At 42.2% G+C, this 22,864-nt stretch overlaps 2 protein-coding genes across 7 annotated transcripts in view; one reads left to right on the top strand and one right to left on the bottom strand.

The window, feature by feature from the left end:
* rapgef2b (Rap guanine nucleotide exchange factor 2b) overlaps positions 1-15,873 on the bottom strand; it is a 98,850-nt gene extending 82,977 nt beyond the window's left edge. For all 6 annotated transcript variants that reach the window (XM_053428719.1, XM_053428716.1, XM_053428714.1 and 3 more), the window contains exon 1: positions 15,096-15,873. In XM_053428719.1, coding sequence (XP_053284694.1) covers positions 15,096-15,164 — 69 coding nt within the window. In that variant the 5' untranslated portion in view covers positions 15,165-15,873. The remainder of the gene's footprint in view (positions 1-15,095) is intronic.
* A 2,088-nt stretch (positions 15,874-17,961) lies between these two features.
* Positions 17,962-19,718, top strand: LOC128445637 (uncharacterized protein C4orf45). The gene is made up of 3 exons (XM_053428380.1): positions 17,962-18,025; positions 18,844-19,073; positions 19,659-19,718. The coding sequence occupies exons 1-3, from the start codon at positions 17,962-17,964 to the stop codon at positions 19,716-19,718; spliced, it is 354 nt and encodes a 117-aa protein (XP_053284355.1).
* The last annotated feature ends 3,146 nt before the right edge of the window (positions 19,719-22,864 follow it).

Here is a 22,864-nt window from a genome sequence, read left to right as displayed (position 1 = left end):
GCTGTACGATCCTTCTGAATAACAGTGGAGTAAAAAAAAAAAAAGTCTAAATAATTAACAAACCATCCAACTGAGACTCGTGTGGCAATTAAGAAACTGATATTTTATCACTGATCATGTAAAAATGCAGAAAATAACTAATGAAAAGCTTTGTTTTTCCAGAGGAACAGAAAAATAACGCAATCTAAATCCTAAGGTGAAGAGTTGCTCTACGATAAAGAAAATAATTTATGAGGAAAACGTGGAAGTACCTTCTGGTCAGCATTAAAGAGGCGCTGCATTGTTCACACCACAAGCCAAGTATAACTTTTAAATTAATTTACTAACCAACATCAGTATGATTTAAACAAAGGACTGCACAAAGAGAGGAAGGGCAGTCGAGCTGATTATTAATTCAGAATCTGCAGTGGACTGCACTGTTGTCCTCGAGGGTAAGAACGAGCTAAGCTGACCTATGAGTAAGAATGAAGTTTCCTGCACCAGTCTGGTTCACAATTATCCACACGGAATTAGTCAAGTAACACTGATACAGGATCTCACAGCTCCGTCTAATTAGCACCGAATGATATATTCTGACTCAGCCGCACCTTCATGATACCAGGGTACTGTCACCCAGGGCAAGAAGTCAAAGCTATCAACAGCATCACACATGCTTTTGCTTCTATTATTTTTGCAAGACAATGCCAGATTGCATGAATTTGTGAGACTGTTTAAAAAAAAAAACTATATGTTGATGTGTAGGCTCCACCTTGAGGAAATCCTGAGGTGAAAAGTTCAGATTGGGTTTCTTTTCTTCACATTTCCATCCTTGTATCACAAAAACAGGAAGTCATCATGTAAGAACCTGTTTCACTCCAGCTGCTTTAAGTAACTTAATATGTTGACAAGACTTCCTCCCTCCAGAGGGCTCAACACTTTCTCCATGTGACTCGATCACGCCGTTTGTTGTTTGGACTCCATTTGGTTCGAACACAAGTCCAGATTTTACACTGAAACCGGGACCGTCTTTGTTGCTGGTGTTTACTCAACGTGAGCAAACAAAAACATCCAATCTCCAGCCTCTTGACACAGTGTGTGACCGTAGCACTGCAGCACCGCTCCACTCACCACAGCCTTGTTCAGACTGAGCCACTGTAGGGAAATGTAAGCCCAGCACTCACTGCACGTGTTTACTGTGGGTCTAATCAATAAATCCTGTGTTGAGATTTCACTTTAGTGTGAAACAATGAAGTTCCAGCAGATAAACAAGACTGTGAAAGCTGTTTACCATATACAGAGCTACAATTTAATAATCATACATTTTTCCCGAGCTGAAATATGAAACATCTGATCCTCACACGTGAACATTTGTTGTTTTTTCTTCGTCACTGCATTTAAGTCAAATAAATATGCAGCCCAAACCATAACAATGGCGCAATGTGGACTCAACGGTGGACTCTGACCGATACCGGACACAAAGGGATCTCTCAGCTCCGTCACTGAACCTCATCATAGCAGGTCTGCGCCCGGGAACAAAGCCAACTGTCCGGCCAAATGAAACCCGCTCCATCTCGCTCAAACAAAGGCCTCAAAGAGGAGCCGCGCAATCATCACAAAGTTACGCAACATCATATAAAGATCAATTCATGGGAGCTCAAAGCGAAGAGCAAGGGGAGAAGGGGTATGGGGGATGAACTGGGATGGGGATGTGCTTTAATCTTTCCAGGGCAAATGGCTTTCTTGGTGGCCCAAATGATCAAAAAACGCCCCAGTTCCTGCCTCCCCCTCCTTTCTTCTGTCCAATTAACTTGACACAAATAGAAGCCAAAGGCAGGAGGAGAGTTACAAATGAATTCCCCTAGAGTTCAGCAATGGGAGAAAAATTAAATAATTCCCCACCAGCCCGGGTTCAATACTCTGCTGTGACTGCATCCATTTGGTCTATTTTCTAAAACGTGGAGCCATTAATCCCAAACATTCCCCCCGCTGCTGCATTTTGAAATAGTTATGGAATTCAATAATCAATCTTTTAAATCTCTGTGGCTTTCTGCCATGGCCGTCTGCATGAAGTAATTCCAGCATTACAATGCTGCTCTAGCTGCTGGTTGCTAGGGAACAACCCGGAGAAACTCTTTCACTACGAGGACTACTTTCAACCGAGCCAGAGTTCTCTCTTTTCAGGGCCATGAAGGCTACGAACACACCCTGGTCACCAGGGGGACATTATAGTTTGTTTGTGAGAAATCTCAAATAATATCTAACATACTGCCGTTAAGAAGTATGCATTGCAGATGATGTTGCAGCATAGAGAAAATGGGGTTGCGTTTTTTGTATCACTTGAAAACGAGAGAAAAAACATTAAAAAGATGTGGTGCTATTTCATATTGACTTGTATTTTTAGCACCTTTTTGAATTAACAAGAATGAAAGTTATCCAAATACTACCAATGCTTACTTTTATGTACTTATTACTGAAAGTTAAATTGTCATACTACATTACAAGTACATGCAAATGCCACGTGATACAAAAAAAGAAATACTGAAACGTGGCTCAAAACAAAATCTAACCCGAACCCATAAGAGACATATCAAGGAAAGCGTGCATGCATGTGAAACAAAATACTTAAATAAATGTGACTTACTGTTTTCAAATCGGTTGCACTAAATTCCTAAATTAATTTTGAATGAAACCGTGGCAGTGCCAGTGGTCTCATGTTTGGAGAGTTTCCAGAGGGTCTTTGGGCTGCAGGACTAGAACAGCGTGTTCCCTCTGGGCTGGGAGCGGGCCAGCGGCGTAGCCTTTTGTTAGAAGCTAGACAACAGTGTCATCTATGCCCTTTCATGGTTTGTCATCAGAATGGAGCGGGGGTCTAGCGCCTGCCTGTGTATGGTGTGACTCCTCACCTTTTTTTATCTCAAAAGGTTGTGAATGTCGCACTGTAAATCTTCATCGCAGAGGAGACAATGAGAATGGTGTGACTAAGGTCAAGTGGGTAAATAAAGCTCAAACCACTTATGTGAGCTGATGAAGTATCTGGTGAGCTGCCAGGACAAAGAGAGATTGGTGCTGTGACCGCCACTTATCCGTGTAAGGCCAACTGTGTCTCCTGTGTGGAAGTCATGCAACCATCGACAAGATGATCCCTGCTTCCACGGTCAGTTCTTTAAGCCTCGCTAAGGATTCAAGGTGCACTGCTCTCAATTACAGTGCTTCTCTGCACCACATCGCCGCGCCCAGCTCCCCCCATCGTCTTGAATAGAAGCTTCCTGTTTACAGCGTTGCGTTATGATCCCACCCAGGGCCTTTCACTTCACTCAGACTAAAATAGGCCGGAGCTCTGGATGGACGGGGATTTCAGGCTATATCCTGAGGATGTTTTACAAAAGAAACATGGCCAACCATTGTGGTCTTTCAGGACTTCAGTCACAAGTTAATGTTTTCCCTTTCCTTTGCATCCCTTAAACTAATGGAAATCACTGAATAGATTTACTAGAGATCTCATCTTGTATTTAGTTATTATTTTCACTTAATGTTGTTGCATATTATTGCATGTACGGTCATTTTAAATAGATAGAGAAACAGATTGAAACTTAAAAATGCATTATAACAAAGCTGAAAACACTGTAAATGCTCCAATTTATGTTGATGGTCCGCTAAGTTAGCATTATGTGATTATCTTGGTTCTCTTATCTTATTTTCCACCTTACTGTTCAATAAAACTAAGCCTGGTGATCGCCTGTAACTTATGTGGCAATGAGCTAGAAATACAAACCATTGTTCAGGTTTACTTGGCATGTTCACAAATGCAGTTTGTGCGGTTAAGCTAAAAAAAATGCCATTCCCAGAGTAGCGACAATATAATTGGTGGGATTTTAAGGGTTTGTGACAAGGGGAAGCTGGTGGTAACAGGGAGTCATTGTGTTGGGTGCGCACCTCACTTGCTGGCGGATTCAAAGTGCATATAGGGAAGCCTGCCTGAATGTCGGCATCCTTCCCTCCAATTATAATCAAATACAGTCTTCATTTAACGCAGCAATAACACAGCCTCCAGCAGTCGGACCCACGCAGGCGAGCGGAGCAACTTCAGTAACGCTTGAGAACATTATACCGGCGTGAGTCACATACTTCATCTCACCTTGCAGAACAAAACAGTATTAAATATACTCTTGATAGGGTCAGGTGGTAATCACAGTCATCTCTTGACTGTATTAACCCAAGCATGCACAGTGCTTCACAACTGCTGATGCGTGTTTGGACAAGAGGTTTCACAGTAAACACTTGCAGAGCCATAAGCCGCATGTCACACTGACCGATGTCTTGAGCCTCCTTTGTTACTGTGATTGATGGGTGCCCATTGTGTCGTCTTGTACATTTCAGACTAAAGCCTCTTTGCTCAACACTACTTCCCTTGCAGAGTGCGGTGTGCAGCCTTTTTTTTTACTGTGAATCTCTGCTCACGACTAGAACAGAGGAACTGTAACCAAATTACAAAATAAGCAAATTCTGCCTTAAGAGGATTGTACAAGCATTAAGTTTCCCAAGCAAGCTGCTAATTTGGCGTTATGTAAGCCTATTTTTGATGCTCGCCCTTTGCTGCATGACACATAAGGAGATCTGTACGCTGGTAATGGGAAGAGTGATTAATGAAAAGGGTTTGGTCTCAGCAGGCAGGTTTAAGTGCAAAGAAAATATCGGGCCATATGGGAAAACGTCTGGCGGCGGATGGCTGTTTGAGGTCAGCCGAGGCAAGTGTCAATTAGCCCGGTCAAGGTCTGAGGTGCAGATGAGCTAATGCCGTTTCATAAATAATGCTTGGATGCAACTGACGCTGCACCATTAGGAGAAAAAAGGATTGCTGTAAGACTGCAAGAAAAGCATACCACAATGTCAGCAGAGTAAAATCAATGTAATTTGCTCTACAAGGGGAATGTTGCATCACGGCAGTAAATGTGTTTCCACAAACTTGTTCCAGAGGACAAATCCTATATTTTAAAATTAATCTGGGCACATTCAAGCTCACTGGTCCTGATAATCTCTCGACTGGCACCCAAGCAGATCTGGAGCCACTGGAAAGAGAATGTGGTTAATTTCAGGAAAGCTAGAATAATCATCCGACTTCTGTCTGAAAAGCAGGAGGCAGCGAGAAACTGTCAAACCTTCCAGTGAGAATCAGTTTACGTTGAAACCTCGGTAATGAACGGACATTTTCCCTGACGGGCAACAGAGGGAACAGAGGGTTGGAGGGTTGGAAACGTGACCAACCACAGGTTAGACAAACCCCCAGGGACCAATTACAAAGATAAGGTTTCAACAAGACAGATATCTTACACCAATCCGCTCCACTGCACACAGGAAGTGGAACAACTGCAGTCCTAATCGCTGATTTCTAAATGGGGAAAACAATGTTGTGACGAGGCTTTTTCCCTCCTATCCCTCTTGGCGTTCTCTATTAGGTCGTCCACTGCCCCTCGTATTCCTGCCGGCCGGGCTCGAGGACTGCTTCTATCGCAGTTTCCCCTCCTGACAACATCATCCATTAGCACAGCTGTTTTTGCTCATGCTAGCATAGTAATGAATCACCTCTTTTAGCCCAAATGGCAAGTAATCACCTGCCTACCAGCAGCGCAGCTGTTAATAAACCACAGTTTGCATGAGACATGACAGGACACATTAGGATCCAATGCACACACAGCAAATTTGTGTAATGACTTGACATTTGAGCTAAACACCGGCTGGAGGGTTTTTACAGAAGAATGTTAAATTAGCCATCGGGTCAAAGACGTCTTGGTTGAGTGATGTGACGAGAACAGATATTTCTCTGGACTCGAATCTGCTTCCTTCACACACTTTCCCTTTACACTCTTCCTGGTCCTTGCCGAAACTGCTGCATGCGTTTGTTTACACTAGAAAGGGAGGGATTTCCTTTGCATACAGACACACAATTGGTTGGTAGAAGAAGATTTACTGTACTGCCTCGTTGTTTTTGGCTTTAAGAGTGGCTCTAGTCCAATGCTTGCAATGTGCAGTGTGAATTTTGACCCGGGGTGATCTGGGTGCCCCAGCTCTTCACCTGGTAAAGCGCATAGCATTGAAGCCAAGTCTTTGCCGCAGTGGCCTGAACTCTGGCCCCTCTGAGAGCCCTCCTGCTTCATGTCCTCCCTTATCTCTGCCCTGACTTTCCTGTACCTCCCTCCACTTATGCAATAAGAGTAAGAAGGGAAAGGCATTAGTTTGCGGTTGCAACACACACATGGATCACTTGTGTCCTTTTATTCAACTTGGATTATTTGCCAAATTTTCTTTGAACAAATTTACCCACATACAAAGTTATTTTACCTCACATTCTTTAAGAGTAACAGCATATGAGGTGGAAATGGTCTTGATAAGGGCCGGGCACATCAAAACTATTGAATATAAATGTTCATATCATAAAACCCACATTATAGGGTTTGAATTATGTAGTTAAACAGCTGAATATGTTCGTGCATCAAACTCCTAAAAGAGATTATAGTGAGGAGGATGCTCAAACAAAAAGAGGAACAATGGAGGGAAGCTGATAAATATTTGAAACCCAAACTGAAGCAGGTGACGACTGCAATGCGGACCCAGTGTTAATGAAACTGGTTCTGGTTCCCACTAAAAGAACATCCTGTGGAGTCTTAATGCTAATCAAGCTGGCTACGCTTCCACAGCTGACTGGTAGGATGCCAATAAGGTGCCAATGACTTCGGTTCTTTTTTTCCTACGGTTGAAAAACAACACTTGTGGTAGTGAAAGGTTCTGTGCAATGAATATAATTAAACAAGCAAATGCTTTACTGCCTGATCGGCCTCGTGCTAAGGAGCACGTCAGAGAAAATCTTTAAGTTCTACCTACGCAATTGGAAATGTTAAAGCATTCGGCTCACCCTGTTTCACTCTCAATTGTTCAGGATTGAGAAAACAAATTACACTGAAACAGCTGTAAGTACATGTTGCCCCGCTCACACATTAATCTCAAAATTAAAATCTCCAAGGACAACAGCATTATAAATTTGCCGCGCTGCCAAATTTTTTTTGCCCTGGACTTGATCCTGTTCGTGCGATAGCAACCACATTTAAGTGCCATTGTTACGAACAATGTAAACAAGTATTAGCTGCATGGTGAATCCGCGGATTTAGAGATCGCTAATCATGCAAATTAATCAGCTCTTCATCTGATGCACATCATGTCTGAGCAGTTCACCAGGAGGGAGGATTATACAGCAGATTACACAGAGCAAGGCTAAAAAGCAAAATCACTCAAAGAAGTGTGTTGGTTGTTTACATCTATGACGTCACAAGCACTGGCATAAAGTGCTCATTTTAACCCTTAAAGACAGTGTGGCTCTTGATGGTGTATTTTATGTCAGCCAAGGATTTAAGTTTTGCTTACTGAGCTTTATAAAAATCAGATATCACTCTTTTCTCAAACTTAGGTGTCACTTTTTCCAACGGCTGGAATTTCCAAGCTGCCGTTTAGGAATGAAGCTTTTAATGACAGCCTCAGCAAGTAGCGTAACTCAATAGCGGTCATGTAAATATTGCACGTCAGGAATGGTTTATTCTCTAAGCTCTCCAAGCAGCCAAGTGGGTCTCGGACTAAGTTATGTAAAGACTGTGGTCGCTCAGTGGCATGATGTCTGTTGCCTTGCTGCTGTGAGGGCCAGTGGAATTTCTGCAGCCTTGACTCGGGTGCTGTTTTTTCTTTGCTTTAAAAATATCTCTGGGAATGTGAACACAGGGAAGTGAAACATGCCTTTGACATCAGAATCTGTGTAGTTCACATGCAACAAATGTACAGCGTGACCCCGAAGGCAAAATCCATGACGCATCTGACCAGATAAAATGTGATTTACAATCAAACGCAGCATAATAGCGATGAAGCAAAGCAAGCAATCTTCACAGCCACAAGGCCAGCTTTTGTTCTTTTTTTAAGTTGTGCATGGTGATAAGAAAAGTAATGTGTAACCCCAAGCAACAAATATGTGCCTGAGATCACCCAGAGTGAGAAAGTCAGAGTAAAGATCAGAAAATGAAAGTATAGAAGAGAGAAGAGCAGAGTTTGCAACTGAGAAGCCTCCGTGAAGTCTCTCGATAAACACTTTCACCCTCTATTGTTGTAAAAGGAACACCGATACATTTCAGGATACTTTTGCAACTTCAGCAAAATGTATATGTATTTTTTTTTCATATGCACCTCCTGAGGAAGAATCTACTTCAAACTTGGTGAAAACAAATTTTCTCTCGCCACTAAAATCGGAGTCAAGCTGCTGATTCTGGTTTTTTATCTCCTGCACAAGAGACAAAAGTTGTGCGGCGTCTCAGTCGACCCGATAACGACCTCGTACCACATCCTTGCAGATATATCCTCGAAGAACAATCAGGCAGGAAACTTAATCGTAAAGAAGTAGATAACTTGCATATTATTACAGCTGGAACGCAATTATGACGAGGAACATCTCAAGATGCAATCTCACTTATGGTTTCAGCACCTATCTATAAAAGATTGTATGCACCTACCTTCGTCGTGAGTACACAAAAAAGTACCAGTGCAATCACAGAAGTAGATATGTTGTTATCAAATGATAAGGAGCGGTAGCTTGGTTTTGTGGTTCGCGACTACTAAATGATGCTCTATGGGGGTGAAAGCTTTACTTTGTTTACCTCACTTCAGTCTCAGTGGTGCATTTAAACACAAACTAGTCTGGAATGGCCTTCTCATTATTAGATTTTAGGGAGTAACAGGAGCACAGGGCTGCACAAACATCCTGGTGTATTCCGGTAAGGAACAAATCTGGAATGCAAATGCTTTCTGGCTCATAGTGAAACATGATATCAGACTTTCATATGTTCAATTAAACTGTAATTATACCTGCTATAAAAGCCATCTTCCTGCAGTGAGGGGATTATTTATACGTTTAAGATGAGGGCCTTTTCATCGGCTGCTCCCTGTGCAGTCATCGCGCTAAAGACTCCATGCTTTTAATACAATAATCAATTGCTTTTATGAGCCCATTGACCACCAGTCTGGACTTTGTTATATTGCCATCACAATCTAATGAGTAAAGAAACTGATGTGAAAGTCAAAGCACGTTTCAAACGAGCCAATCAGGAGCTGCACTGGTGTGTGGGCAACGCACGTCGGAGCATTTGTTTTTTTTTCTTCCCTTGAAATGATCCCCCTGTATTTAGAGTGGGGAGGAATACGTCACTGTGACCGCTGTGTGTGCGTGTAACCACTTCGGCCTGCGCTCAGCCTCCACTCTCAACACAAGAATAACATGTGACATCATTTCTACCGGGATACAGCGCTGCCGAGCACGAGCAAACACCGAGGCAGGCGGCACCTAAGTTTACAGGATGGATGGGAGTTGTGCGGAATTAGAAAACCCCGTGCTGCCCCAGACAAAAGACACCATTATGACGGCAGTAGAGGACAGGAGTCCAGGTTAACTGCTTGAGCCGAAGTCCAGGAGTTGGGTTTTAAATAGTTGTTCACATACTTCAGACAAAAATAGGCAGACGGCTGCAAAACAACACCCAGTTTCAGAAAATAAAAACAGCTTCAGGGGAGGAAAGGGGTTTCACTCTAAGTCAGTCTTCCTGCCGCAGAGTTCAAACAAAATCCTGACGCTTTTCCTCTTCCTGATGTACCGAGCAGGATGCTGACAGACAAGGCAGCTTTGTGCTCATCAGTCACTTAACATGTAGCAACTGGTTCCTGTACAGGTCGATCATCGGCTGTACTTTACTCTGTTCTGGGCTCTAAAAGTTTGCCTGCAATACAGTAATGGAATAAAAATCTTTCATGTAGTGATTTTAAATGCAATGTGCTGCATAAATATTGAGAATAGTCTGACATTATTCTTTCTACTATTCAAATAAAATAGAGTACGATGCAAAATTGAATTTGCATCAGACACACATATCTATACATGCCCACGGGCCATTTGCGTATTCAAAATAATATGGCTGAATGCATTAAGAGCTCTGCAACATTTATATGCAGTAATTATTTTGTTCTACTATAAACTGAGGATCTCTGCTAATATCCTGCCCAGTTTTAAAGGATTAAACTAAATGTCATGCTTCGATAAATATTTTAATAAAGAGGAACAGCCTTTGTCTGTTGTATAACAGACAAATAACAGGGCACAGGAATGGTATGTCCATGTTGGCAGGCCAGCTCTTCTATTTTTTATCGGTCTAGTTTGTACATAGCACACGTTCGACACTCATTCTACCAACATATTAACATTTTAGTCGTTTCTCATATTAGCAGGAGCTTTAAACTCCTCATTGCTGCTTTCTTATGCTGACGACCAGCTAATTATCTAGATACTAAACCTTATTTATTCACGACAAGTCTTCAGGGTTATAAATATCCTCTAAATGTTCCTTGTCTGCGTACAGACACTGCAGCCCGGTGCTCATCCCCCTCATTAGGTCCGGAATATGTGGAAACAATGTAAAGTAGGCAGCCCGTCCCTCCAGCTATGAAGCTGTAAAAAGCAGGGTCACGGCAGAGGACTGTTGTTTGTGGCCTCTGGCTTTGCCACCTGGCTTGAAGAGAGAAGAGACGTCTCTCCCCAGCCCAGTTTCTAGTTGAAAATAAACGGAGGAGTGAAAGCAGAAGAGTTCGTCGGTGCACCCCGAGGGCCCAGGTGCATGTTGACTTCAGTTCCTGTGAGACCACAGAAAGTGATTTCACTCTCTCTGTATGACACCGTTGATTCAGGAGAGCGATGCTGCAGCAAAGCGTGCACTTCAAATCAGTCGAGGTTGGTTTAGTTCATTTCCTCTGAGGCCCAAAATAATGACATTAAATGTTCAAGAACGTAAACAAGTGACTCTCAATACACATTTACACAGCCACGACTATTCAGAGTTATAAGGTAATTGCAGACTGAAGACTTGAGCCTGCAACTGGTCAGTGTGGAATGTTCCAACTTATCCATCTACCAAAACTTCTGACGAATATAAAAACAAAACATAGTACTTTCACTTACATACTGATGATAAAAATAGAATTGGTTATGGATGAATTTGTAAATGAAGACGATTCCTCCCAGGTTACTTGAGAACATATCTTTTGAACCATAGTGGAAATGCAAGCCATAAAATGTTGAAATCATATTAAAAAGAAGAACAAGAAGCAACTCCTCACATTTGATTAGGTGGCTGGAGTTTCTACATGATCATTTCATTGCAGTGTATATGAATCAAAGAGTTTATAATATCTTGCAAGATCATTGCCATATCTCTGATAAGTCAAATTTAATTTAGATGACGTAGATGTGGAACCATCTTCTGAAGCAGACTCACTGTCATTGTGTCACCTCCACATCTGACAATAACCCTCTTTCTGTTATGTTCTGCCGCAGTCGCTTTTAAGTGAATAAAAAAAACATTTCTAAAAGGAGACAATAGAAGAGAAGCTCCTGCAAGACTAAAAACGCCACATCCACCCTACAACAGAATTTAAAATTGTATTAAAAATAGCTTGAATGTGAGGCTGGTCTGCCAGTTAGCAAAAATACATGGATGATCACCAATTCAGAAATCGTCTAGTCCAATGTTTCTGAGAACCACGCCACATGTTAGAGAAGTACTTCAGTTAAATTCAAATGGATGTAATTTTAATCACAAATACTGAAAAAATAAATTACTGATCAAACGTCTGTGTCATGTAATCTTAATTCTTATCGCAACTTCAGCAGATATGCAGCTTCGCTCTCTAGAAGAATTGTGTCATCCCCCTTCCTCGAGTATCCGGCTGCCTCCTCCTCCCCAGCCCGTTGTCAAAAATCCAGTAGCCTCCCAGTAACAGCCCGAAGAGAAGCGAACTGACAAAGCCTGGCGCGAACACTATAGCTGTCAAGTGGCCGGTTATTTAACCTGCCGTGTGACAATAGGGTTGAGGCAGAGGGTCAAATCCCACTGTGGTCCGTTCTTGAGCGATAAAGACAGATCCTCTGACCGTTGGCTAATCCTGACCGAGAGGCCCTGCCAACACCATTAGGGTAAACGGTGTCAGCCGCCACAATCGCTGGATGCTCGGTAAAAGAACACTTGGGAAGGTGCTGCTATTAAAAAACACAGATGGACTCAAGGTCACATAAGATTAAGCACCGTGAAGATTAATGTGAAGATTAATGTAAAAAAAAAGACTTCTCAATTATAATCATATAGCTTCCGGACGTTCTATAGAATGACCACAGGCTCATTTGTTATAGATTTATAAGTCCTGTGATCACATTCCATCTTTCCCCCCCATGATAAATCCATTCATAAACATTGAGAATTAGTCATTGTTCAAACAGGCATAGTTTGCCTCTGCATTCATTTTTCATCACTGAATGAAATGTTTGTGCACTGACTCAGCACCAGGTCATGCTGCAAGTGTTGAAAGACCACAGCCATCAAACGAAGTGGGACGTAGATCATGCAAGCCTCGGTATTTCTTAATAAGAATATGTTCTCCTGGCAGGTTCAGGCGTTCTCAGAAAACAGCATTCAGACTTTGCTTAGACGCCGAACTGTAAATTCTTTCAGGTGTTTGCAGGATGGAGCACGTTATATATCAGAAGTATGACGGCTGTGGATCATATTCTCCCTTCCACACCCACAGCAGGGAACGCTGCAGAGCTAGTTCTTGTTATCAGTTAAAAGGTCGATATCATGAAAACTGCTTGAAACTATTTCCTCCTGAAAAATATCCAGTTCTGAGGGGAAATTAAGTAAATGTATACTCAGGATATCAGTTCCCTAAATGTGCCAGATGTTTTTCCATCAAGCTCCAACTATAATTCACAAGGAAAATGGTGAAAGTTTTAGTAAAGAATGTGAAGAAAAAGATTCCTCGATCAGCACCAAAATGTAAATTATTCTTCCCTGACTCACACAGCATCCTTCCACAGGGTCTCATGAAAAACAAGTCAGTTGTTTTTGTGTTGTTTTGCTTCTTACTCTGAGGCAGAAATTGAAGACTGGCAATTGAAGGTCAATCAAATGTCGCGAGCAAAAGAAGCAACTTATAAATAACCTCATTAGTTAATTAGCAGAGGTAAACTGTCAACAGTCTTGATGTAAAATGTTCTATAAGGTCACACTTCTCTTTCTTGTGTTAGATATGTTAGTTAATTTTAGTGCCATTTGAAGATATCACTACGGGAATTGTTTACCTTTTAACCCAAACATATTTCAGATTTTCTCCATTTGGTGCAAAAAGAAAAGATAAATCAGGAAACGAACAATTCTTGAAGCCTCAGGACAACAAACTATTCTGCCTGCTCCTGTCTTACATGAACATTTCTGCTACTGATGTGAGCCAAAATCTATACCTCCATCTTTCTTCCCCCTGGACCGTGGAGGCATCGCTCACCTGCGCCTTGCACCTGGCTGTAAAGTCCATGGACCTCATGTACTGCGGTTAACAAGCCATCAGTGACACCAGTAACTGTTTCCTCAATGTCAGACAAACGGGCAGATGGCTGTGCCACTAACTGCAGCCAACTGGTTTAAGTGGTGGTCTATTGATTGTCCATTGTGTGTAAAGCCTCTGCTACAGTACAACCGAGCAGCATCCCTGTGCAGCGGAGGCAGCTCTCCAAATGAATAAAAAAATACAATCCCAGGAGACAAAGTGGATTTATTGGGTGTATCTGTGAAGCAAAGCTGATCATATCTGAGGTCATACATGCCTGGGTGCTGGTGTGCTTGTGGCTCAAGGGCAAAAACCACAGCCCACAGGATTTGCATGTTCAGAAGACATCCAGTTAGAGTGATGCTTGGGTGGCACAGTGCAGAAACCATAACAGTCTGCAGCAACGACTTATAAAACTCTACTTGATCAATGGTAATTAATAGGAGGAGAAATCTAAATCATAAAATCCTTAGATTCTGCCTTGCTGTATCAGAAATAGTGATTGGAATAATTGAGACAAATTGGGATTTGTGAAGATAAAAGTGATTAACATGGCTCACGATTACATCACAATACTCGATATATTGCAACACAATCATTTTCGTGGACACAAATGGAGCTTAAACAATGTCCACGTGTGCCATCCTTGCAATGTCAAACCACAAACTCATAAAAGTCTGATCTCTCTATACAAATATCTTAATTTAGAATATAGGACAAGATGGTGAATGTCCCCTGTAGGTTCTGAAGGTCTTCTGCACAATCCAATTAACCAACTGCCAGTCGAAGTAGGCAGGTGGATGTTGGGGACATATCTTCAGTTGTGCACCTCAGTGTCATCAAGTGTTTTGTGGCCTTGTAACGATCGACACAGGTCAAACTTGAGGGTAAGCTGACAGGCTAAGGGGGAATCTGACAGGCTACTAGCATTCCCTTTAATAAACTAAACACTGTCCCATTATATACAAGTAAATATCGATGTTTAGTGCCAACATATTGATAATTGTATTTCAGGATGGCGATATATTGCCAAATCGATATTTTGCAAGATTGCAATCCAAGTATTTCACTGTTTACTTTATATTTTATACCCAGTCAGGAAACCCCAGCATTATTAATTAAATCCATGAGCTGGATGCTCTGTAACTTCTTCTTTCTACTGTGCACTCGTGTGTGTGATGTGCACGTCTTAATATAAAGTGCATCTCCTGTATCTGTCTGCTGTGCGGGGCTAATATGAGCTACTGGCTAATTTGGGATTAGTCTGAGCCTCTGAGGCGAACATCCCTGCAACTTTGCTTCACGTGCCAGCTATGCAGAATGCAAAAAGTCCAGTCTGCTGCAAAAACAAAAAACCTGCACAGTCCCCGGACATGTGCAAAGAGCCGGACCGGGACACGGACCCCGGGCTGGGGGGGTCAGAGTCCCACCGTGACCGCAGCTCCTGTTATGTTAAGTGGCCTCGATGATCCGGAGCTGATACGGAGCTTAAGCGGGATGTAGCCGAGCTGCTATCTGAATGGCAACAGTTGCACACACGGGAGGGGGGGGGGGGGGGATACTCCAGCAACACACCAGCAGCGGGTGTCGCCGGTAAAGAAACACACAAGTGACAATTTGTCTGATTTTAAACCAGTTCAGACCCCAAGTGAGTATCTTCTCCCACTGACCTGTTGCGTCCGCTCCGCCGGGTTCATCATCACAGCCTGGCGAAAGCTGTTATCCACATAAGACGCCATTGTTTTGGAAAGACGTCGTGTGCAGGATCCTGGACACGTCTTTATCCCGGAGAGGGGAGCGCGGCGCTGGGTATCCAGGGATGCGGATATAACCTGGAGGAGCTGCCCCCTCTCTCTGTCTCTCTGCGCCGTGTGTCGCGTTATTCTCCGGATGAGCTAGCGGATGAGCTGGGAGTGCCCCCGGAGCCAGGCCACGACTGGAGCCAGACAGCCGAGCCGAGCAGTCTCCTCTGGCAAGGGGGTGGGGGGGAGGTGTCTGCTGCTCTTTCCGCTGCCCCGAGCCGGAACCGGCAGCCAGCGACAAGTCCCCTCCGACGCTGGAAAACTACTTTTCCCCCCCTTTCTTGTGAAAATAAAAATAAAAACAGCCTCTTCCAACTAATCTCTCAACGCGGAAAAATGTCCCCTTCATGCGCCGCGGACGGTCTCCGGAGCTTGTCCCTGTGTCTTCAGCTTTCCTGCGGGGCGACGGAAAGAGAAAAAGACAACGGGTCGGAACGAAACATTAAAAAACAAAACACAGCTAGCGGCTAACGGCTACAACCGACGAGCTGGCGGTCCCTGTCGAGAGGCAGAGCCCGGGGAAACAGTCACTGAGACTCGGTCATGATCCAGGCATTTTTCTTCCCCCCCCCCTCGGTGGGTCTGGAAGTGAACACGGGTCCGCTCTGTTGTGCGCCACCATGGTGACTGACACCCCCGCGGTCAAGTCGGCCGCACTTAAATGTGACACTTCCGGGAGTCCCTTTCAGAGCAAAGCTCCATTGACCGCAACGTGCTTTTATTGTCAAATGCACAGACAATGGAGGACACGGCATATTAGGGCGGTGTCTGTGGCTGTGTCTGTGGTTTATATAAAGCGTTTCATTGTGCACATGCTCGTACATATTACATGGAACTCCCTGCTGTAATTAGCGTAGGTATTTCACATAATCTGCTCACATCCCTGCAGGACATTATATATTTGATGTGTTAATTTCACCCCATGAAGATTCAATATTTAAGATTTAAGGATAAGGTTGTATTCGTCATGTACAAGTTAACAGTAAATGTTGGAGGAGAAGAAACAGGTCAGCCCAGCAGTGCAATTATTACTTTTAAATAAAAGCAAGGTAGAAGAAGCTTATAAGAAACTAACACCAATGACCATCCCTGTATACATGTAGCAATAATACATTTAGATTATCTTCTCCGCTGTAATTAAGTTATTTCACATAATCTGCAGATATCACTACAGGACATTGTGTATTTGATATGCCAATTTCACCCCATGAAAGATGACGTATTTAAGATTTATGGATACAATTTGCAATGCATCACACAAATTGTTGGATGGTAAGATAATAGATACTTTAACTATCCATTAAGAAAAGGTCAATTAAACCCTGGGGGGAGATGATATGCCTCATAGAGCTCTAACATTGCCTACCATGCATCACAATCATTTTAACTGTGTTTCCACGTGTTGTACATATTAATCAGTTTCTCTTTAACTGTCCTGTTGTGCTTCAATGTCATTGTTGTTCTTAAACAATTATCTTAAATGTTCATTTAGCAATTGATCTTATTTGAAGGACAAATCTTTCATTTCCTGTCTGGCTGTTGTTGTCTCCGTGTGACTTGACAGAGATTTAGTCACAAGGGGCGAGTCCATTTAACAAAAAAGAAAAAGACATGGGAACGAGGAGGGCGAGTGCAATGTCACAAAGAAGAGCTATACCACCACCTAGTGGCTCATCATGGAACCCTCATGTAGGTGGATTCAGCCAATAAAAAGCAAGGTGTGGTCAGTGGTGTAACAGCAACCTAGATCTCCTTAAAACGTAAATGTTTAATTTTTGTAGAATGGATATAAATTCATTGAATATATTACTGTAGCGCTATTAGCAGATTGTAAACAATGATGTATATGTAAATAATGTGCAGCAAAATCCATTACTGAATTCACAAACTTAATATGAATACATTTGCTTTTCCAGTTAATGCATTTCTTTGGTAGAACTTTTCTTCTGGCCAAACCACTCTTGTTATTTTCGGGCTGCAGTGATCGGTTTAAAACTGAAGAGCCTGCAGGGACTGACTTTTCGCCCAGTGTCTGCATAGGGTGTTAAGAGCTGAGATAAGATTAGCAAAGGTAAGGCGTTATTGATCCACAAGGGGAAATTTCCATGTTACAGCAGGAGAGAGGCTAAGAGGAAAAGAAAACAGAGGAAGAACTCTTTAAATAAATACAAGATGAAATAAGAAAGGAGGTGCTGATGCAGGCCCAGTATAAGTATAACAATAATATTAGCTTTATTTATATAGCACCTTTGAAAACATGATATTCACAGGGGTGATTGCAATACACATTCACACTGATGAAAAACAATTATAAGAAGACAAACATTCTAACACATATATTTATTCAAACCTATATATGTGTAGCTATGTGCAATATACAAAATGATCTAAAACTATGAACATTATGACGTTATGCATAATAATATAATGGTGTTATTATGCAAAAAAAAGAACTGGCACCATTTCTGCTCCCAAGTTGATTTATGTCATGAAGGTATCTGGGACAAACTGCATTTAAATGTGCAGTGGACATGGTTCAATGGCCGAAACAGCCCCTTGCTTTTAGAACGTAACTAGGCCACAAGCACTGACACCATAACAACCGGTTGTTGCATGACAACTGAGCATGACCCCGTGGACGGAGGAGACCGCTGGGCTCAAGTTATCGCCCAGGGTGGCCCATTATTTAGATGTAAGCAGCTTTGGACCGACCCTATAAGACAAGAGCGGGGAAATGATGGGAGACAGTGAAGCGGCAGAGGGACGGTCACAGTGTGGAAGAAGGATGATCTTCACAGGTAGGAGAGGATGTTTTTTTATTGTGTTAATGTGAGTGTAGGAAGATAAATGTGTTCGGAAAAGGATGGAATTTGAATTAAAGCAACGAGTTGGTTGTTTGGTCTTTAATATGCAACAACTGTTATCATAAACAAGTCAGCTAATATGGTTGGGACTCGTGTGTTATCAGGCTGCTGTAACACTTCTTTGAGAGGATGCTGAAATAATATAATATCAAAACATATGTTCTGTGTCAGAGCAAATGTGAATGTAACTGGACACACGGTGGCGCTGTAACCAGGGCCACAAGTAAGTGGACACATTCTGTGAGTTTTCAGGCTTGAGTGTGTAATTCTAATAAGGTATTCTGTATGTGCATTAAGATTTTGTGAATTTTAAGTGAACTTGTTTGATACATCTGAGTTTCCTGCTCTGATGTGTTAATATTATACAGAGAGATTAATATGGGTGGGAGGTCTTTTCTTCTATAAATACATTTTTCTGTTGTTTAATTTCGGGCTGGCTAGTAAGATCACCTGTAGTTTATTTTAGGTTAGTTTGTGGGGATTGATTACAGACTGTTTTGCTTCTTGTGTTGCCTATATCTTTTTTTTTTTCATTTATGTTGTAAAATAAATACATATTGTTTGACTGCTGTGGCACTGGAAATCCTTGGGAGTGGGGAAAAGGGTTACTCTCAGGTTACCACACCGGGCGTAACATTACATTGCAAATGCACATGTTATTGTCTGTCTCTGTCATATGACCGAACACACATGAACATTTCCTCAATAAAGTATTTAGATGTCTTCTCTTTATGTCCCCTGTGTCTGTCAAGGTCCAGATGGAATCGGAGACTACAGGCCGAGATCAAATTATTTCCCCCGGCACATCGGTGAGGGCGCCTCGTCACCTGAGGCCACAGGAGACCTCAGTTACTTGTGCAGAGCTGGACCCAGCGCCCCACCTCCTAGGCCCAGGCAGAGCTACGTGGGGGAGGTGGGCTGGGGCTGGCAGTACAACCAGCTGTTGAACAGTGGCGCGCTGCTCAGCAATATGCAAATCAAGGTACTGCTTGTGTGCAAATGAGCATGAAGAAGCATCATCATCATCTTCACTTAATGCACCACAGAGATTCACTAATGCAGGAGGACATTTAATTTAATGCAGGATACTGGGATAAATACCAACAGTCCCCTGAAATTCAAGCAGCCTGCAGCCAATTAAACACACCTACAGAGAGCATTACCATAAATACATATGTCCTGGGAAATCAGTGAAAATGTTTAAAAACACAGCATCTTCGCCCCAGGATCTGGAAACGCACCAATATTTGATGGGTTCTCTGCAGATCCATACCACAAGCTTCAATTTGTGTTTATCCATCCAGTCGTTTTTTGCTAAATCCTGCTAACTAACAGACGGAAACTTTAACAAACACAGAGAAAACATTACGTCATTGGCAGAGGAACTGAAGGGACGAGTTATAAAGTCTGGATTATAATCGTGACCCCAGAAATAGTGATATCAGACGGATGAGGACGGAGGCTGATTTAAAAAAAAATCTCAGGAAAACTGGTTGTCATAAGGTAAATCAAATAAAACAACATTTCAGGAATGAAATAACCGAGACCTGTCTTCCCTTCCCGACAGAAGACGGACATACGGACGGCAGTGGAGGACAGAGTGGCTCACAGGTTTCAGAACCAATAGTGAGACAGAATTTCTTACCCTAACTCTTGTCTTCATGTTTCAATTGGTCCGACTCGTGTTACAGGTTGGTGCTGTGTCAGATTGACAAGTTACAGCATGTTGCACAGTGTTGAGTGACTGCGTTGGAGGTTATCTGCTTGTCCATTCATGACGCAACATGTACACCTCTGCAGGAACTACTGCCTCGAGCTGGAGACAGGAAATCAGAAATCATAAAAAACACACACACACACACACACACACACACACACACAGACCCCAACAAACACCTTGGAAGATTCACATTGTAAATTTATCTTCTTGAATGACACAGTATCTACAAGCCACTGCATGTACACTAAACCTAAAAAATATATCTGGATAGAGATTATTTTTTCTAGTGTGTTCATTGTCTTACATTGTTGTTTAAATCTGGTTTCAAAAAGTATTTCTTCACTTTTATGTGTGCAATTGAGGGAGGGGTCCCTTTTATTTAAAATGATTTATGTTAATATATTGTAACTTTAACAAATTCATATTTTAAGATATTTGAATATCCTCAATGGTGCAGTAGTCCAACAGACTTCAAGAATATATAAATAAGCAGCCCAACACCTTACAGATGGGTCATGTAGGTTATATTTTCTGGAAGTTTCCACATTTTCCATTTATTCACTCCTCTTGTTTTCTGGTCTAATCATCAGAGCCTCGTGGGACCAGGACTGTGAGGTTTGTGCAGAGACAGCGCACATTAATCTATGTCACTGATTCAGTGTGAGGAAGAGAACAACAACCCACTTTCAACCGCTGTTCTTTAAAAATAACCTATGTCACAAAAACAAGAAAATCCCCACATGACAAAACATCTGGGGAGACAAAAACATATTGAGAGAGGAAACCCAGTTCTAAGGCTGAATAATGGACTGTCTTTATAAAATGAACATGTGTTGGAGTTATGAGAGGAGCTCACAAAGAAACATGTGAGTGTCACTCTGCTCATCAAATGGGCCCATTTGTTGAAAGGGCTTGTTATTAGGCTCACAGTTTCTCAAAAGAGATCAACAAATGGTTTTCCTGGAATCGCGCCCTTCAGCATCCATGCAGCCAGCACGCACAACACAATCAACGACAACAATAGATGAGTCAATATTGTGTGTCTGTCCAGGGGAACAGGACACACAGCGAGAGCCTCCGACACAAAGGAGCACAGCCTCTTAAAGGGGCAGATGTCCGCCTCCAGTGAAAAGAACAGGTTTGAGCTGTGTGTAGGAAAATATACAATTTAAAAATAATTATAGTTCATAGTTTGAAGTACATTGTTATGTCCTCCCGTTGAGAGGCTTTCGTGAGGCTCAACAACTGTAAGTAGAAAAACCCACTGAGGAGGTGAACAACATAATATAAAAGCTGTTTATCTCAGCTGGAAAAGCTCAGTTTAATACAAGATAATTGTCTGTCTATGAGATCTGAAGTCTGCTGATTCATTACTTAATTCAGATGGTTAAGTTTGACTTATCTGTAAAGCATATACTTTTCCTGATTATAATTATAAAACTCTTTAAAGTATGTGTATTCTTGAGAAAACATAAATTCAAACTAATTGGTGTATCTGGCGGAGTTTAGTGTAACCAACAAAATAAAAGGAAAACTAAATATTAAATGTCTTTGTGAGTTGTTTATTTGCTTTATTTTATTATCCCGCAGAAAGAGACAAATAAAGACATCTTCCTGGCAATTGTGTGCATAACTTTAGCCGGAAAGGGTCATTTTGGAGGCGGAGCTTTGATGCAAGATCCAATGGGAGGAGGTGGGATGTATCCGTTTAATTTCTTGGCTATTCCAGGATTACCAACCCGTACTTTAAATACTCCAAATGTATAATGAACTCTGTTGCACATTTTATCTGCTGTGTAATCAGCTTTACTCTATTAGCCTCCAATAATAGTTTGATAGGGTTGGAGTCCGGGGTCGAGTGAGGTATCACAGGGGGGTCACATCTCTGAAGGTGATGAGTTATTGCATATTACCTATGTGAATTAATATTGAGCCAATTATGAAACATCACACCCTGAAGATTTACATGTAGATCAGTGATCTGTTTCCTTCATCGACTCCCTGCCCCCCCAATGACTTCCTGTTTGATTCCTCCCAGAAAGAAGATGGCAGATAACTGACGACGAATCAAGTTTTGACAGAGACGGGTTGAACAGCAGATGGCATCCCACCACCCACGGCGGCCAGAGGAGCAGGCTGCTAATGAGACTTGTCGAGTTGGATTAAACATCTTTTAATTCCTGTAACATGTCGAGCATTCAGCACTTTCATTTGTCACTCCCCCCCGCAGCCAGAATGATGAAAGAGAACTTCACATAAATTCCCGACATCACAGAGCCTCAGTTTGTTGTCCTGCACAAGTCGACACACACACACACACACACGCACACGCACACACACACGCACTCACACACACACACACACACATACACACACGCACTCACACACGCACACAGACACAGCTGTGAAAGTTCATGGAAAGTTCAGGAAGCCACTTCATTAGTTACGATCATTGCAACTCATTTTGGAAGTCTGAACTCGTGTGGAGCTTTGGCACTAAAGTCTGGGCAAAGAGGGAATTTGTTCAATGTGGTGGAACATGGCAGATATAGTTCTGAGATCATTTCCAAAAAACAAAAGCGGTATCACAGTAAAGGTTTCCAAATGTATCCCTCTGTGTCGCATGCAGGACTTTTCCTTTCCTACACCTGTTTTGTTTCAGTTTTATGTCGTTTTGTTTGTTTCTAAGCAAGATTACACAAAAACAACTAAATGGATTTTCATGAAGCTTGGTAGAAGGATGGATAATTAAGAAGAATCCTTTGAATTTTGTTGCAGATCTGGATAAAGGGGCAGATCCAGGAATCCTTATCACTTCTGTTAACACGTTATCGCGTTCAACTTATGAAAACTGATACGTAAAGGTCACTGTTCACGAAAAATATGCGTGACGTGCACAACACGGCACAGGGAGCCACTGCAGAGGGGCTGAAGAACAGCGGGTTGCCAACCTCTGCTCTAAGAGAAGCACCTTGTATCCATCCTCCAAGCCAAAGGCAATCATATCAATATATATAGAGAGTCTATAACTGTATAGTTTAATACAATAGATG

Source organism: Pleuronectes platessa, chromosome 8 (assembly GCF_947347685.1).
Source record: "Pleuronectes platessa chromosome 8, fPlePla1.1, whole genome shotgun sequence".
Lineage (NCBI taxonomy): Eukaryota > Metazoa > Chordata > Actinopteri > Pleuronectiformes > Pleuronectidae > Pleuronectes > Pleuronectes platessa.
Note: the sequence above shows the minus strand (reverse complement) of the source record. Positions and strands in the feature narration are given on the sequence as shown.

Coding starts and splice junctions, on each gene's coding strand:
- LOC128445637 (XM_053428380.1), top strand. CDS start 17,962: ATGATGGGAGACAGTGAAGCGGCAGAGGGACGGTCACAGTGTGGAAGA. Junction 18,026..18,843: donor AAGAAGGATGATCTTCACAG/GTAGGAGAGGAT, acceptor GTGTCTGTCAAG/GTCCAGATGGAATCGGAGAC. Junction 19,074..19,658: donor TCAGCAATATGCAAATCAAG/GTACTGCTTGTG, acceptor CCTTCCCGACAG/AAGACGGACATACGGACGGC.